Source organism: Prosopis cineraria, unplaced genomic scaffold, assembly GCF_029017545.1.
Source record: "Prosopis cineraria cultivar Desert tree isolate PC_DT_omini unplaced genomic scaffold, ASM2901754v1 PC2, whole genome shotgun sequence".
In the NCBI taxonomy this organism is placed as follows: Eukaryota; Viridiplantae; Streptophyta; class Magnoliopsida; order Fabales; family Fabaceae; genus Prosopis; species Prosopis cineraria.
In genome coordinates, this window is record NW_026555333.1 from 16327486 (window position 1) to 16343719 (window position 16234).

The 16234-nt window shown below is 34.4% G+C and overlaps 2 protein-coding genes and 1 pseudogene across 4 annotated transcripts; 1 reads left to right on the forward strand and 2 right to left on the reverse strand.

The window, feature by feature from the left end:
* The first annotated feature begins 662 nt into the window (after positions 1–662).
* On the forward strand, positions 663–6180 carry LOC129302120 (NAC domain-containing protein 54-like; annotated as a pseudogene).
* A 99-nt stretch (positions 6181–6279) lies between these two features.
* Positions 6280–10946, reverse strand: LOC129302121 (ALA-interacting subunit 3-like). Of its 3 annotated transcripts, XM_054940796.1 has the most exons (8): positions 10715–10946; positions 9485–9543; positions 9300–9374; positions 9092–9208; positions 8891–8961; positions 7508–7805; positions 7091–7380; positions 6280–6612 (listed from the first exon to the last, which is right to left on the reverse strand). In XM_054940796.1, the coding sequence occupies exons 1-8, from the start codon at positions 10794–10796 to the stop codon at positions 6549–6551; spliced, it is 1056 nt and encodes a 351-aa protein (XP_054796771.1). In that variant the 5' UTR covers positions 10797–10946; the 3' UTR covers positions 6280–6548. The 3 variants fall into 3 exon arrangements, with proteins under 3 accessions (XP_054796771.1, XP_054796772.1, XP_054796773.1); XM_054940797.1 differs by lacking the exon at positions 9300–9374; XM_054940798.1 differs by lacking the exons at positions 9300–9374; positions 9485–9543 and having other exon boundaries at positions 10715–10938.
* A 1707-nt stretch (positions 10947–12653) lies between these two features.
* On the reverse strand, positions 12654–16089 carry LOC129303231 (sucrose synthase 6-like). The gene is given in 13 exon segments (XM_054942394.1): positions 12654–12886; positions 12974–12997; positions 13154–13233; positions 13341–13479; positions 13575–14141; positions 14260–14484; positions 14734–14900; positions 14994–15110; positions 15198–15371; positions 15464–15473; positions 15475–15557; positions 15918–16004; positions 16006–16089. Coding segments are annotated over 13 exon segments (1758 nt in total). The 5' UTR covers positions 16075–16089; the 3' UTR covers positions 12654–12870.
* Positions 16090–16234: the final 145 nt, after the last annotated feature.

Sequence of the window (16234 nt, forward strand, 5' to 3'; positions counted from 1 at the left end):
AAATAGGACATAATGTATCAGAATCAACAGTAGTTCTTAATTATCCACAAAGAACAGGAAAACATACGCACGTTAAGAATTTCGATATCTGCAAAAAGTTTTTCAAAATCTGAAGATATATGTTTTTGTAGGAACACGCACACATAAAATTCTGAAACATTTAGCATCCACGTGAAAAGAAAAATCAACGTAACAAAAGCGAACGAAAATGATAGGCGATAAGATAAAGTAGGAAACATGACACACACACACACAAATATAATGTGAAAGGGTTCATTGTTTTCGGTTAGAAACAGCCGCCAACTTGGTTGTGTTTCTTGAGTTGCCTCTCGTTAACGTTGATCCCATATTCTTCTATACACTAACGTGCATGAGATGCAACCAGTCAGGGGATGCCACGTGGAGGGGGTGGGAATTTTGGAAGGAACTAGTAGGAAGCATAGGATAACTGGGCACAGAAGAGAGAGAGGGTTGGATTAGTGATAGCGAATAAGCAACGTAAGCTTGATCGCAAAGAAAAACAGGAATCATTCTTTCATTTCGATCATCAAACAATAAAAACAAAAACAAATGAAAAGTAACAGAAAGCCAAGTGGGGGCTGACACAAACCCTTCGCCTTTGCTTTTGTTCTGTTTATCATTCTCTCTCTCTCTCTCTCTCTACCTGTCGTCTTTATCAAAACCCCAAGCAACCCTCAGAACTCATCCTCTTTGCCTCTTCTCTTAGATCATTCTCAACCTCTTCCTCTCTCTCTCTCTCTCTCTCTCTCTCTCTGCCGCCTTTGGATCTTCTTCCTCTAAGGTTTGATATCGATCTCTCTACCTTCAACTATATATGTTATATATATATATATATATATATTTATACAGCTGAAGAATGCATGAATATTGATTTGCTTAATAATATGATAGTTAGTGAGGCTTTGTTTGGCCGGCTTGTGTGATGATGTGTTGATCGAGTCTGATCTGTGTGGTTCTGTTAAGTTAGGTCAACAAAGAAGGAGGTCCCAAGGTAGCTATAATCGAGATGGCACCAGTTTCATTTCCTCCAGGTTTCAGGTTCCACCCTACAGATGAAGAGCTTGTTGCGTACTATCTCAAAAGAAAGATCAATGGCAGAAAGATTGAGTTAGAGATTATCCCTGAAGTTGATCTTTACAAGTGCGAACCATGGGACCTGCCAGGTACCTACACATACAAATGTGTTATATTTAGAAAAGAGAGAATAATTAAATGCACCATCGGGTACTTGAATTAACTGGTAATTAAGGGATTGATTCCTCTTAATCAGAGGTCTGGAAAAATTAATTGTTTATTTTATTTAGAGAGTCACCTAATGTTTTGACACCACGATTTGCTTCTCTCGTCTTATTGTCTTAGCTTTGTTGAAGGATGAAACACTTGCTTGCTTTATTGGTCAAGTATATATTTTGCTTTAACAAAAAATATCTCGTGTGTGGTTTGCCCAAAGAAAAAGCTATGTACTTGAGCTTTCTAGAGGTTGTTGCTGGGTCCCTTCATCTTTAGGGTTCGTATATAAGCTAACAAGACAAGAGAGAAGAATTCCACAGTCAAAAAGCATAAATATCAGTTCATGGTCTCCGAGACATTCAGAGTTGATTTTTTGATCGGTGCAGGAAAATCTCTGCTACCAGGGAAAGACTTGGAGTGGTATTTCTTCAGTCCTCGAGACAGAAAATATCCGAACGGGTCGAGAACGAACAGAGCGACGAGATGTGGGTATTGGAAGGCCACGGGGAAGGATAGGAAAGTGAATTCTCAGAGTCGTGCAGTGGGGATGAAGAAAACCCTAGTTTATTATCGAGGAAGGGCCCCACATGGCTCTCGCACTGGTTGGGTCATGCACGAGTATCGTCTTCACGAGCGTGAATGTCAACCTGCTTCTTCTCGCATGCAGGTATTTCTCACCAATCCATCCCTTCACACAAAAGTTCAATATACCTTTTCTATATATCCGTGGTAATATCAACTGTTAGTTAACTTAGTTTGATGTGGAGATAATGTCCAGCATCAAATAAGTTAGATTGGAGGAGTGATATATAAATGGAAAAAACTCAAAAGCTCTGTATCTTAAGGTTTTGAATCAAAATATGATATTAATATAATACATTCTCTCCCTCTCAGTTTATAAGACAATTTTGGAACTGATTTGTGTCCAGAATATAACATAATTTGACAAAAATAAGATTTTATTAAATAAACTTTTTCAATATTATCCTTCCCTCCTTATCATATTCTAATATTCTCTATTTTTAATGAATGGTATTTTTAGAAATTTATATTTTTAAAAATAAAATAAAATTGTAAAGTATATTTAACAAAGTTTATATGTATGTGTAATTTTATTTAAAATTGTTTTATAAACTACGGTGGAAAAAAATACTCATTTATATGTCTTCTTGAAATCATTAAGCCAGCTATAATAGCTTTTTCCCCTTTTGAGATGCTCCTCTCAAGGGCAGCAAATAATGTCATGGCATGAATTCTAAACGCATGTTGCCTCATAAGCTGTAAGTGATGGCTAATAATAATTAATTTCAGGAGGCATATTCTCTATGTCGTGTGTTCAAGAAGAGCGCAGTGATAAGCCCAAAGATAGAAGAAAAGCAGTATCAGCATCATCATTATCATCATCATCAGCAGCAGCAGCAGATAGCGAGTGATCAGACGTCGTCCAGCATTAACAATGACCTTTACTCTGAAGGAAGAGGCGAAGATCACTTGGAGAGCTCCAACGATTACTTGATGATGCCCCTTGATCATCATTCATCACCATCCTACATGCACCACCCAAATGTCTTCCATAATAATCATGTCAATTATTCTTGTGGAATCACTCAACATCATGTGAATAATCCTAGCTGGTCACACTTGATGTCAGATGATGATCCCTTGTTAAGCCTTCCACCAACTTCTTCATTTCGCAATTATGAAGCCGTCTCCTATCCTTCCTCCAAGGTAACATGATTAATATTTTAGTATACAAGCTATACTAGCTAGAAGCTGCATTGTAGTTCACAGGGATATCATGCTTGATCTAGTTATATGATAGGGCATGGATTCTCTTCAGATCACCTAATAAACAACCAGGTGAAGAGAGAGAAAAGAATGGTTATAATAGGCCCCACTTGTTAGATGGAGCTTACTAATTAATTATTTCTCTCTCTCTCCATCTGAATGGTTAGGGGTCTTAAGAGGATCCCCTCTAATTTCTAAATTTAAATGGTAATGGACAATGAATATGAAGATTTGATTGTTACTATTATTAATTGTCATTTTTAATCCTATGCATGTTTAGGATGTTCCCAATAATTGGATTAGTATATATATATAGATATCCAAAATGGCTGAAAGCATATGATGTTCCATGCTACATGTTAACGCTTCCTATGCTGTCTAAAAATGGTATCCCACCTATCAGAATTTAGCTTGGTTAAATATTACAAATCACTAAAATAATCTTACTAAAACTCCAAATTTTCCGAGCAGTATGACATAACACTTTCATTTCATAAGCATCTCATGTTGTCCAAGAAACATGATCATAACTATATTATTTGAATTATAATTTTGTTAAATTTCAGTAGATATATTATTGTTTTGTTAATTAATCTAGCATTATTTGAATAACCAAACTAATAATTACGAATAGGAAAGCTTTCATACACCTTTTTGTTACCCACAACGTTTACGAAAAAGAGTGAACAAAAAAAAAAACTAGTGTAAAAAAAAGGAATATTTTTTTAACCTTAGAAAAACTTTGCTCTGATTTATACTAATATATATGATATGAGAGACCAAATATTAATTAACCTCCAACTCTTATTATTAGCTTAGATGAGATTTTAAATACCAAGTTAAACTAACACTCTATTTAATCCTAATTTTAGAGCAAAGTTTTAAAGCGCTATTTGGACCAAATATAGGGCAAAGATGCATGTAACAGTTAATTATTTTATTTTCAATATTCTAGGCAAACTTTTTTTTTTTTGTAGTTGAAGGGTAAAATTATTTACAAGTTGAAGGATATTCCTATAATTAAGATTAGAGCAGTACTTGTTTGGCTATTTAAAATGATTGAGCTTCCGTTCACAACTTATATATATATATATATATATATAATGAATTTTGTAGGTGGACATAGCTTTAGAGCGTGCAAGGATGCAGCACAGGTTCAGTATGCCCCCATTGGAGGTGGAGGACTTCCCTCAAGTTGGGATTCCTGAACTGAACATGCCACAACCATCTGATCATTCTGGTGCCATAATTCATGGAAGCACAACTACTGAAACAACAACAGATATTTTGCAGGAGATTCTATCAGTAGCTCATGCTTCTCAGGAACTCATTAATCAGACCTCAAACTATAATCCACCCACCACATGGGGTGGCGGTGGCAGCGGAAACTATGCTCCTCATGAAGAAGATGACGACGACTTCACCTTCATGGTGGGAAGAGGAAGTGATGATCAGAACTATAGCTACAACCACCAGGTGAGTGACTTGAGTTCCATGATCAGAGGCATTAATAGTGAGACTACTACTACATGGGAAGATCAGAACACATTTAGGTCAATAGAGATTGCAGATCTGGCTGATGAGTTCAAGGCAGAGAGGATGGTCGAGAACTTGAGATGGGTTGGAATGTCAAGCAAAAGTATGGAGAAGGTATCCTAGTTTTCATGATCACTGGTTCAATTTTTTTATTTTTTTTTAGTTAGGTAACAGCAGCAACATAATATCTATATATCTATGCATCTGCCAAAATCAATTTTCTTATCAATTAGCTATAATTCATTTACACCTTATTCTCAATATTGCACCTTGAACTCTAGAAAAAGGCATATTGGACTGCAGATATCATATTAGCTGTTTTGATTTTTTTTTTTGGGCCAAAATATTAGCTCTTTTGATGAATATTTGTTTTTTATACACATATAGTGGCACGAAGAATACTTAATTTATATGATTATTTGTACAATTGCACAGAGCTTTCCAGAAGATCAAAAGGCTGTTCCTATTGAGGATATTACAAATTTCCAAATAAACAAGGAAGAAAATGGGGTGCAAGGTATTGAAAACGGTGTGATTGTCTATAGTGGTTGAACAATTTAAGTGTTTGCAATTCAAATTTCATTTTTGAAAGAACATGTTTTATAACTCAGAATATCATTACTAGCTTCTTTAAAATCCCCTCCGGGAAAAAAGTCCACGTAATTAATGGTTATGTAAACTTAATCCCTCTATTTTTTTTCCTTTTTTATTCTTCAGTAGAGTCTGTGCAGCACGAAAGCAACAACATCAATGACTTCTCATTGGGATTCCTTAATTATGATGAACCAAATGAGAACTTCATAGATGAAGGTACCCCCATGGATGATTATTCAAGCTCTCCAAGCTGCTTTGAGATGGTTGAGGAAGTAAAAGTCAGCCATGGAATGTTTGTGGCAACTCACCAAGCAGCCAAGACATTCTTTCACCAGATAGTTCCTTCACAAACCCTCAAGGTTCATCTCAACCCAGTAATGGCAAACAACACTAATCTTTCAGCAGAAAATGAAGAAACAGCAGCACAGACACAAACATTGAGAATGGAGAAACAAGGGTCCTTTTTCACAAAACTGGAAGACCATGTGATAGGAAAGCTAATAATGAAGCCTTCAAAGACTGCTAGTGCCATTATGTTCATCTTTGCATTTCTCTTGATGTATTTTGCTTCTTATTTGGGGAGCATTCACAAATCTGGAACCTAGATCCTCAAAATGAAGATGTCAAAGAGAAATGTTGCTCTTGTGCAAGGAGCAAGAAGAAATTCTCAAGGAATGAGAAAGAAAGGATTTGGTTTGTTGGTATAAAAAGTGGAAGAGGGTTAAGTGTGGTGTTGAAGAAGGTAGGGATTTTCCTTACAATTTCTTTGGCACTTTGCACAATGTGGGCTAACCACGTCACAGTTGATTAACCCTCTAAATTGACCATTTGTTTTGTTAAATCGTAGAAGGTTTAATTCCCTAGGTTTCTCCCAATTAAAATAGCTTGGAGGCTGATGGATCCCAATATGTACTTGTACTTTACTTTGACATACTTTCTTTGATTAAGTTGCTTGTACTCTCCACTTATATAGCATAACTTACCTTTACTTTTTTTCCTTCTTTATTTAAAATAGATGACTTACATATGGATCAATCGAGCATAGAAATGTGGGAGTGTCAAATTCTTCCCACACAAGTTGGATGTCATATTTCACATGGCTTGATTGTTATTTGAGAAGAGTATTACATAATTAATTATCTTTTTATCTAAACGGAACGACTTAAGACCTCCTCCAAACTACTCAGGAAGGTCACCTCCAAAAATGAGCAGTCCAACTCCATATATTTCACAAATATTTTAAAATATGTCAATGAAGAGAATTATGAAGTTTTATACTTCACCGAAAACAGACCTTCTGTGAATCAAGAACTTGCACACACCCATATATATATATATATATAAGAATATAGAACTTTGTGAAGATGAAAATATTCAAATTATCTCACATGTTCTTTATCTGCATTTTTGTTCCAAGTCAAGTAGGATGGATCCCCAAGAGGCCTGCATATATGCAAAAGGCAAATGTAATGTCAACTTGCAAGAATTAACAGAGAAAAACCCATGACATTTGAGACATAATATGTTTTTCTTATCTGACTAACCAGTACTTTAACTATGATAAGGACATGCACAAAATTTTAGATCGAATATGAGAAAAAGAAAAGTTAAAATGTTAGACGAAAAATTTGAAAATGTGCAAGGATTGTGCAAAACTTTCATGTTTAGCACACTTATCATTAAGAGCTTAAATTGTTTCAAAGCCCTTTTGGCATGGGAAATGGAAGCAATAAAGATCAAATTTTCAAATCCTGTAGGTTTTCAGGTGAAAATTTGGAGCCAAGGAAGCAATTATGATGCCAGATTTGTTATCAGTATAGTCCACTCTACAATGTGCACAAAATCAAAATTTCTCGGCCTGTAAAAAGAAAAACACAAAAACAGAAACAATAGATGAAGGATGAGCATAGTATTTCCTCACCTTGGCTTCATCACATGCATAATTATGAACACTAACTCAAACACCAAGGACAGTCCACCAATGGCAAGACATGCCATCCCCACAAAATCATTTCTCCCACCAATCCAAGTTGTTGTAGAAAGAACCAGATTCTTTTTTCCACCAAAACTGTACGTATTATAGTTGTTCTCAATAACTATGTCTAACTCATCATTAACTTCAAGGTTAGCCTCAATCCTCCCGTATAGTTTTCTGAAAGAAGACAATGGTGCTGTTCGCATCCAAACAATGAGATCCTCTTGTTCGCTCAGCTGATGCATGCCAAGAAAATCACTATTAATAAAATTTAAAAACAACTTAGAAAATTATCTTGCAAAACTCAAGAGAATAATGAAAATCACAATAATCATGTACTGCCATTAAAATATATGTACTTACAGGTATGCTCTCATTGAGTTTCGCTCCACCAATCAAGCTTCCCTGCTGAAAGTTCTTTGGATATACATCAGAACCAAATCTTGTGGTCTTGTCACTCTTCCATGCTATATTCTGTTTGTTGATCAGTAAAGTCTTGTTGTTTGCTGAAAGACTGAATGTGTCATTGAACAAACTCCATGCAATGAGGCCACAGGGAACAATTGGTTTTCCATCATGATTCAGTTCAGGTTCACAAGAGGACGATCCCTTCTCATCTGCCTTACTCCGTAGTTGTTTGTCATCTCTACTTTTAACAAATCTGTGAATATCATGCAGACAGAAAAGCATTTTGTTATTCGGAGTCCCCTAATTTCAGAAAGATAGATTAAAAAGGGGAAATATGAGGGGGAAAGGAAAAAAAAATCTCAGCAGATCACAACATCCAAAAATTGATCATTAATAAATTGTACTACGTTTTGCCAACGAATAGCTGAAAATTCTTTCTGTAAGTCCCATTTATTTGCCAACCTTTAGAAAATTAAAAATTTGATGAAATCATCATAACGGAACTAATCATCAATATCCACACGCAAGCAGGCGTGTGTTTGTTGAGCTATGATTAAAGGGATATTATGTGACCGAAAACATGACACTTGCCTCACCTCTGCCACTCTCAATGAAAGTTGCATTTTACATCTAACAAAGTTGATGGTTTAAATCAAAGGTCTAGTTAGAGAGATAAATAGGGGTAGAAGCAAGGCAGGCCCCTATTAAGGGTCTATGACTTAACTTACTTCAAGCCTAACTTAACGTATTTATTAAATAGGTCTAGGTCTAGGCTAGGTTCAAGCCTTTGATTAGGCCTATTTTACGAGCTTAACAAGCAGGCCTATTTACACGCACACATATTATTATGTAATATATTACACACATAATAATTTCACTATTTGATTTTTAATCAATCTAATTTTTTAATTTCTAGTTATGTTTTTAATCAAATTGGACCTATATTGATTTTAATATTAATATTGTTACTTTATTGCTATATTATATAGTACTTGATATATATTGTAGACTTTAATAATCCTAAAGCATGTTTGAGGTGATTAAAACTAATATGTAAGCCTATTTAAAAGGTTTATTTTAAGTAGGCTTTTAAATAGATTTTCAAGTAAAATCAAACTTTAGGTAGGCTCAAACTTGAGTCTTGAAGAAAGCCTTATACAGGCTTTAGGCGAAGCTCAGGCCTCTTACCTACCACACAGCCTCAGGCCTATTTGGCCAAAACCTACTTTGGCCTAGTTTATTTTCACCTTTAGGATAAATAAAGAAACAAGGCGACCTCAAATGCACATGAGCACTAAAAGAAGCCAAAACACGATTCTAGCAGTGTATTACACTTACCTTCGATGATTCTGGTAGAAATTGTCAAGCTGATAATAGACATATACTGGAGCTTTCATTTTTTTTGTGACCTGTGAATTATCTAATAAAATTAGTCCATCAGAAACCAGAATCTTGAGTTACAGGTTGCAGCTTAGGTTCTGTTAATGAACAGTGAAAATAAAAATATTATGCTAGAAATGATACAGGAAAGACACTAACAATCCATTTCCTGATGCAAGTCTTCTTTGTTTCAGTGCTTTGAACAAAGGCTACTGCATCACCGCTATATTTATGAGGAATGCATTCCTGATCATATCTGTAGCTTATTTCCACCACCTGGATCAGAAATTCTCGATCAAATGAATTGTCAGTTGCAGCACACAAATTCCATTTGACACCAGGTGAAAAAATAATCACAATATATTACACGCTCTGATGCGAATAATGAGGCAAGACCAAGTGGAATGAAGATGACTGCAATAACTATAAATTGTATAATGACCTGTAAAGTGAAGATGAATCACTAATCCACTATTATAGCAAAAGAAGGCTGAGACAGTTGCTCACAACGATTTAGTGGTGAAATTAGAGAAGTTAATTTGCAAGCCATACCCATGACGGTGTTAAAATTGGTTGCCATGCAGGAAGTTCTTGCTGTGAAAATTTAGAATCTACGATAAGGCAAACAAAATCAGGGGAAATATTATGCGGATAAAAGCTTAATGACACATAGACACAAAAGACAATAAGCTGTTAGTAAGAAAACAACTGCAAGACTTAAATCATTATGTGAAACACTCAGTTTGTCTTGAATTTGGTGGAAAATATTAGGAATAAGCCATGTTGTTTTGTCCAAAAAAGACATGGTCACATGGGTAAATTAAAATTACAATGATCACCATAACAACGAAGATTAGAAAACATAAGAGGAGACATCTTTCTTAAAGATGACAGATATGAAACTAGCCCCGTAAGCATGCCTACCTATGCACAGAGAGTCATACATTTATTGGGTAGTGTTAATTGAGATTATTGTAAAGTTACCAAATTAATTTTGACTTCACAGAACATTGTAATGGGTGAAAATTTCTTCAATAACCTGAATTAATCTAACAATAAGAACATCCTGAATCAATATCAATCAATGTAAAATCATATTATTCGTAAGTTATGAGTGGTACAGTTCTCCTCAGACTCCATGCAATACATGGGAAGATGAGTCTAGATTTTTATAATATATTTCAATAACCTGGTTACAGTAACCTTCCATCAGCAATATCCACTCTAAATGTACCCAACACTGTCAAGAAGACTCTAGAACGAAATGCCTGATTGTTTGGCCGCAGCATTGAAAGTAATCCCATGAAGTTTATTTTTATTAGGGGATATTATATAACCCTGATAACCTATGGCCTCTTACAATTTTGGGATACGAACTTCAGAACACAAATTTATCCTCTAAATGAACATAAAACAGGAAAATGCTGCATATCATCAGTTAAAACTAACAAATAAAAGGTTAAGTGGTTACCATGTTAAATTTACATCTTACACGTTCACGTAGTGTACCAAAAATTGACCCTATAGTCCAGACATTACGCGATTTTTCGACGTTAGGTCTGATTGATATGTAACATTGATAAAGTGTCACGTCTTTGTATCAAAATTATATATATATTTATATATATATATATATATATATATAAGTGAATGTATCATATGTAATATGTCAATAGAGGTTGCAGTAATGAACATAATATGAAGATCATCAGAAATCGAGACAGAATCGCGCGCGCGTGCACATGAGGGGAAAGAAATAAATGGAGCTGAGGAATAACTCACATTTAGGTTTTTTGGGATTCTTGGAAGAGGGAGCAGAGGGTCCAACATTTGCAACGGCAGAGGTTGATGATGAGGTAGTCATAAAGATACCGAAGAATTCCTCTGCTTGGAGGAAGAAGGAGCGTCACCTCAATGATAGGATCGGAAAAAGATGTTGCAGAGTTTGAGATTTTCTTGCAAAATATGGATGAACAACAAATTCAAACCTTCAAATTTGGTTCCTCCCTCTGTATTGTTTCTCAAAACTGTTATATTTCTTGTTATGGAGGATCACCATAACTACACAAGGCAGTTACTATTGGTATTATTATTGGTATTATTATTTGGCTGCTAACAAATACGGATGGAAATAGGCTGGGACTTATACCCTAGTCTATTTCAGATTCAATCCAACTTATTTGTTAAATAAGCAAGCTCAGGTCAAATTTAAGTATTTAATTAAGCTTTTTTAGTTTAATTTTAATATATTAAGTTTAGTTTTTTTTAAAATCTAGCCTACGAGTCTAATAGTCTGACTTATTTACACACACACACAGAGATATATATATATATATTATGTAATATGTCACAAATCAATTTTATCATTTAATTTTCAATCAATCTATTATTTTTTATTTCTAGTTATGTTTTCAATTAGACAAAACTTATATATTAATTTAATGTTATTATTTTATTATTGTGTTGTAATTTGTAAGTCATTTTAATTATTATATAGTTTATAGTAATAGTCAGGTTATATAGTTATATTAATAGTCCTAAAATATATTTGAAATATTTAAAATTAAAATGTGAGTTTATTTAAAAGACTTACTTTTAAGTAGGTTTTTAAATATACTTTTAGACCAAGCCAGGCTTTAGATAGGCTTAGGCCTAAATCATAAGAAAAGCTTTATATATGTTTTAAGTCAGGCTCAAATTGTTAATTTATCATACAGGCTCATGCTTATTTGGCTAAAATCTTATTCTACCTAGCCTATTTTTACCCTTAGTGACAAGGAATTCTCTTTCTTTATTTTTTATTTTTGTAAAAATATAATGTTTTTAAGAGAGAATGAAATTTTTAGTCCTTCAAGTTTATCATAATTTTCAATTTTAATTTGACTCCTTAAATTTAACTTTTTATCATTTTGATTCCTTAAGTTTGCCTTAATTATCAATTAATCTGTATCCATATTATTTAAAGAAGAGGTAAACATGTTAAAACCTACTAATATTGATAACAAAATATTATAGTAATCATGTAGATTAATGAAAAAAAAATATAATTTTTTAGATGGAAAAAATACTCAAATTTTTTTTTGTTATAAGAAGGAATAAAACACTATGTAAATGACTAAATTGATGGAAATTAAATTAATTTGAAGGTTAATGTATTCTCACTCAACTATTTTTTTATTTTTTTTATATAATACACTCCCTCAATTCAAAAATATAAAGTATTTTTAATCGAATTTTAACTCCCAATAAAATAGTTACTTATCTTTAAATTAACCCTATTCTTTTATATTTACTCCTATTTAATAGGGTGTTTCACCCTAAAATAAATATAAAATAATTTATTTAATAAAGACACTTTTAAAAAAAAGATAATAATTATATCTTGAAAGACTAAAAATACTTAATATTTTTTAACATCATATCCCACAAAAAATACTTTACATTTTTTAATAATCAAGGGAGTAGTTACTATCAAGGAATCATGCTACATTTTCATATTCCTATTCCAAACTATATAAAAATTCCAATTTGTCCTGACTTGACCATTCGTATGGTCTACTGTTTGACTTTATTTTTTTAACCCAAAAATAAAAGTATTTGGTAAGATCAAGTAATTTAAATTTAAGCATGGCGATTAATTTATATTCAAGTATTGTTTCGTTTTTTCCATTAAAAAAAAAGAGTATTGTTTGGATTTAGTTTAGCACTATGTGCATTGGAGTGATGATAATAATTATTGCTCTGTTCGAATTTCAAATGCATCTTATTGATAACATTAAACCCCCTTTGCCAATATCTCAATAATTACAGGGCTTGTTTGTTTTAATGATTGAAAAAATGATAGAAAAGACATGTACAGCATTATTCCATGACTACTATGTATCCATCCAGTGTAACAATCTGCATCAATCGATTTCTCTGCTTTATTCCTGTGACCTTCAAGCTCCCAGTAACCTGCAAATTAAAAGAACAGAGAATTGCTTCAGTGAAGTATCATTCACACCTTATAATCATGAGCTGAAACAATATAGTTAGCCTAACCTTGACAATGTGGATTGTACACGTCTGGTGCAGCCAAAGAAAGAAATAGGGGGGAAAAAAGGAAGATTTTAGATTGGATCAATAAAAAGCTTTGTTTTAGAAAATGTTTCATGCTAATAAAAATCAAAAAATGTAATGAACTTAAGTTGGTGAAAAGATTATCATTATGATATGACATGCCTTGAGCCCTGCTGTTTAACAGTCTGCTGCTTGGAAACTGGTCTTTGAGGTTCATCACTTGGAAAAGGTACAGTCTTCACCTGTGACATTGACATATAAGAAAATTTCTCAGAATCTCATCGCCAGATTACATGGAAACATTAGTGTGTATGTTTTGGGTTCTTTAATGTCAACTATATTGTCATACCAAATTCTTGAACAAAAGGTTATAAAACATATGGATGTATTTTTGTTTTGCTTCTTTTTGCTCCTTATTCACTGTCCTCCAGAAAGTGTACAAGCTTCCCATGTTCAGTAGCCTGTTTGCATAAATCTCCCAGGTGTAGCTACAAAACAAGCCATTTATAAAACTATAAGACTTTATTTGTTGCAGAATGCTGATACAATATAAAAGGGAACTATCTTGAAAGATGTTTTTTACCATTCATTTATGCGCCTCAATCCAGCAGATGAAATCTTGCTCCAGTTTGTTGAATCCTCTTTGCAAGTCTCAAAGAAATCAGCAATTTTGTTGCTAGATTCGTCACCATGTAAGGGATTGATATGGAATCCGGAGATTCCATCAACAATAATTTCAGCTGGACCTCCTTGATTTGTAGCAAATGTGGGCAAGCCACAGTTCATTGCTTCAATGACAGTAAGTCCAAATGCTTCATATAAAGCAGGCTGCACAAAAGCTCCTTTGGTGTCAGCGATGCATCGGTAGAGTTCAGCATTGCGATATCTGTTCGTCTGTGCAGCAATCCATCTGAATTGACCCTTTAGCTGGTACTTATCAATTAAAGCATGCATCTTTTTTATTTCTGCTATTTCCTCCCTGTCTTTGGATTTTGAAGGGTCAAAGAAGCCTCCAACTACGACGAGGTTTACCAAGTTTCTCAATCTCTTATTCTTCCCAAACCACTCAACCAAACCAGATAAGTTCTTCACAACATCAAGCCTTGCCATTGAGAAGATGATGGGTTTTCTCCTGTCTGATAAAGATCCACTGCTTCCACAACAATTCCACAGGTTAACATTGATCATTTTGAGGGGAAAAATGATTCAGCAATTCATATATGAATTTTAAATGTAAATGCAGAGTAGCAAGCAACAATATCACTTACATGTGCTCATTGTTATCCACTTTACTGTAAAGTAGCTCTTCAATGGCAGGGTGAAATTGATTGAGTCTTTTGTTTTTCTCCGTAAAAGGGAAATAGACAGACTGGTCAGCCCCAGGTGCAGCTATGTTGAATTTCGGATCAAATACGTTTATTCCTGAAACAACTCTACAGAGCCCTGGAAGTGTAAATGCAGCATGGCTTTCGTACTGTCCAGGTCTATCTTTGCTGCAAATAAGAAACTTAATAAATTAGTATATCTAAGTCCACTTCTTGAACCAAGAAACAAGGACACTAATATTTGAATACTAGCAAGCTTTAAGTATACATGTGTAATTTAGTATCACTTTTCATGCTTCGTGCAAATGTCTGAACAAGTGCCCAACACAAGCATAACTCATTTTTCATATTTTCTTGTCCAAAATTCTTGAGTATTTAAGATTTTTTTTTTTTTTGTTTCATATATGATGAGCTTACCTTCCAGCAATTTCCTGGTATGTACTGGTGATGATGAAATCTGCTGCATTCATTGCAATTGTATCAGCCATGAACTGGCATGAGAAATGATATTTGGGGTCAAGGTCCTTCCACTTGACATCTGAATCTTCATATTTGGTCTTTTCTAATGCGTGAGCTACAGTTCCCTGGTTCCAAAATACCCGGAGAGTTAGTCTCTTCTTTTGGTAACAATGAAAATTAGGGCAAGAATTTTAAACTGAGAAGAAAGAGATGTTAACCAGAGTTATCCCAAGTTTGTTAGCCATAAGAGATGCAACCAAGTTCCCATCAGTGTAATTTCCAATAACAAGATCTGGTTTCCCTTCGAGGTGGTCTAGAATCTTTGTTGTTGCATCCTATAAACAGGAGCAAAAAGAGGTTACCAGAAGGCAAGGTCATTTGATGGGAAAAATATGAGTTAATGTAAATACAGGTATACTTGCCTGAGTAAACCTCTCTAGATATGGATAAATGTCAAAGCGAGAAACCCATGGACGAAAGATTCCTTTTTCTGTGACAAAAGGCACACGTAGAATGTGGGAGTGCTTGGTATCAATGATTGGTTCCAACTCTTGGTCACATTTGGTTCCTCTAGCATCAGGTATGAGCCTTGTAACCTGCCATGAGAACAAGATCATACTTGCATAAATCTATGCATACAGTTTGCTTTATGCAATAAGATAATTCCTTTGCAACTTGTGAAACTTACAACAAGAATTAGGCTTCACAGTTAGGCCCTGCTGCTTGATTCTGAGAAGCAACTCTGCTTCCAGAGCTCTTACTTGATCCAAGATATAAACTACCTGGCCCAAATTGAACCCCATTAAGTATGTTAGATCTTGGCAAAGAGTATCAGAGATGAAAAGCACTTGTTTTGATCAGTGTGTCAAAGCCAAATAGACCAAAGAATCAAGAGTTTGATCCTTTCACTCCCTTTTCTTTCAATGTACTAAATTTTTCCAAAGTTTTAAATGGATAAAGCTTTAAGTTCACTAGATATTTGTAGTAAAAGTTTTCACTTTAACATGTGGAGGAGATTAAATGGAATGTTCAAGCATATGCCACTAATTTGTAAAAGATACATCTACTTGACTACTTATCGTATCTTGATTAAGAGTCTTAAACAAACACCTTAAAACTATATTTTGTCGACGAGCTTTTACCTGGCCACCAGTGTCTGGCAAGCCAAGAACATCAGCTTGTCCAAAATAACCATGAACAGAGAAGATCACCACATTGAAAATTGTGGGAAATTCTGCCGAGAAACTTCTCAAGATTCTTCGGGTCTGGTGCTTGGAGTACTTCAGACAGAGTGTTCATTGTCTCCTTCACTCTTTCAGCAGTATCACCCCAGCCTCTCTCAAAACCCCACTCTTTGAACCTGTGAACGAAAAATTGGTCTTGCATTACCCATGCCAGGCCTCTTCAACATAAAAGTAGAGAGGTCTTACCTTGGCTCAAAATTCTGATATGGAGTGTC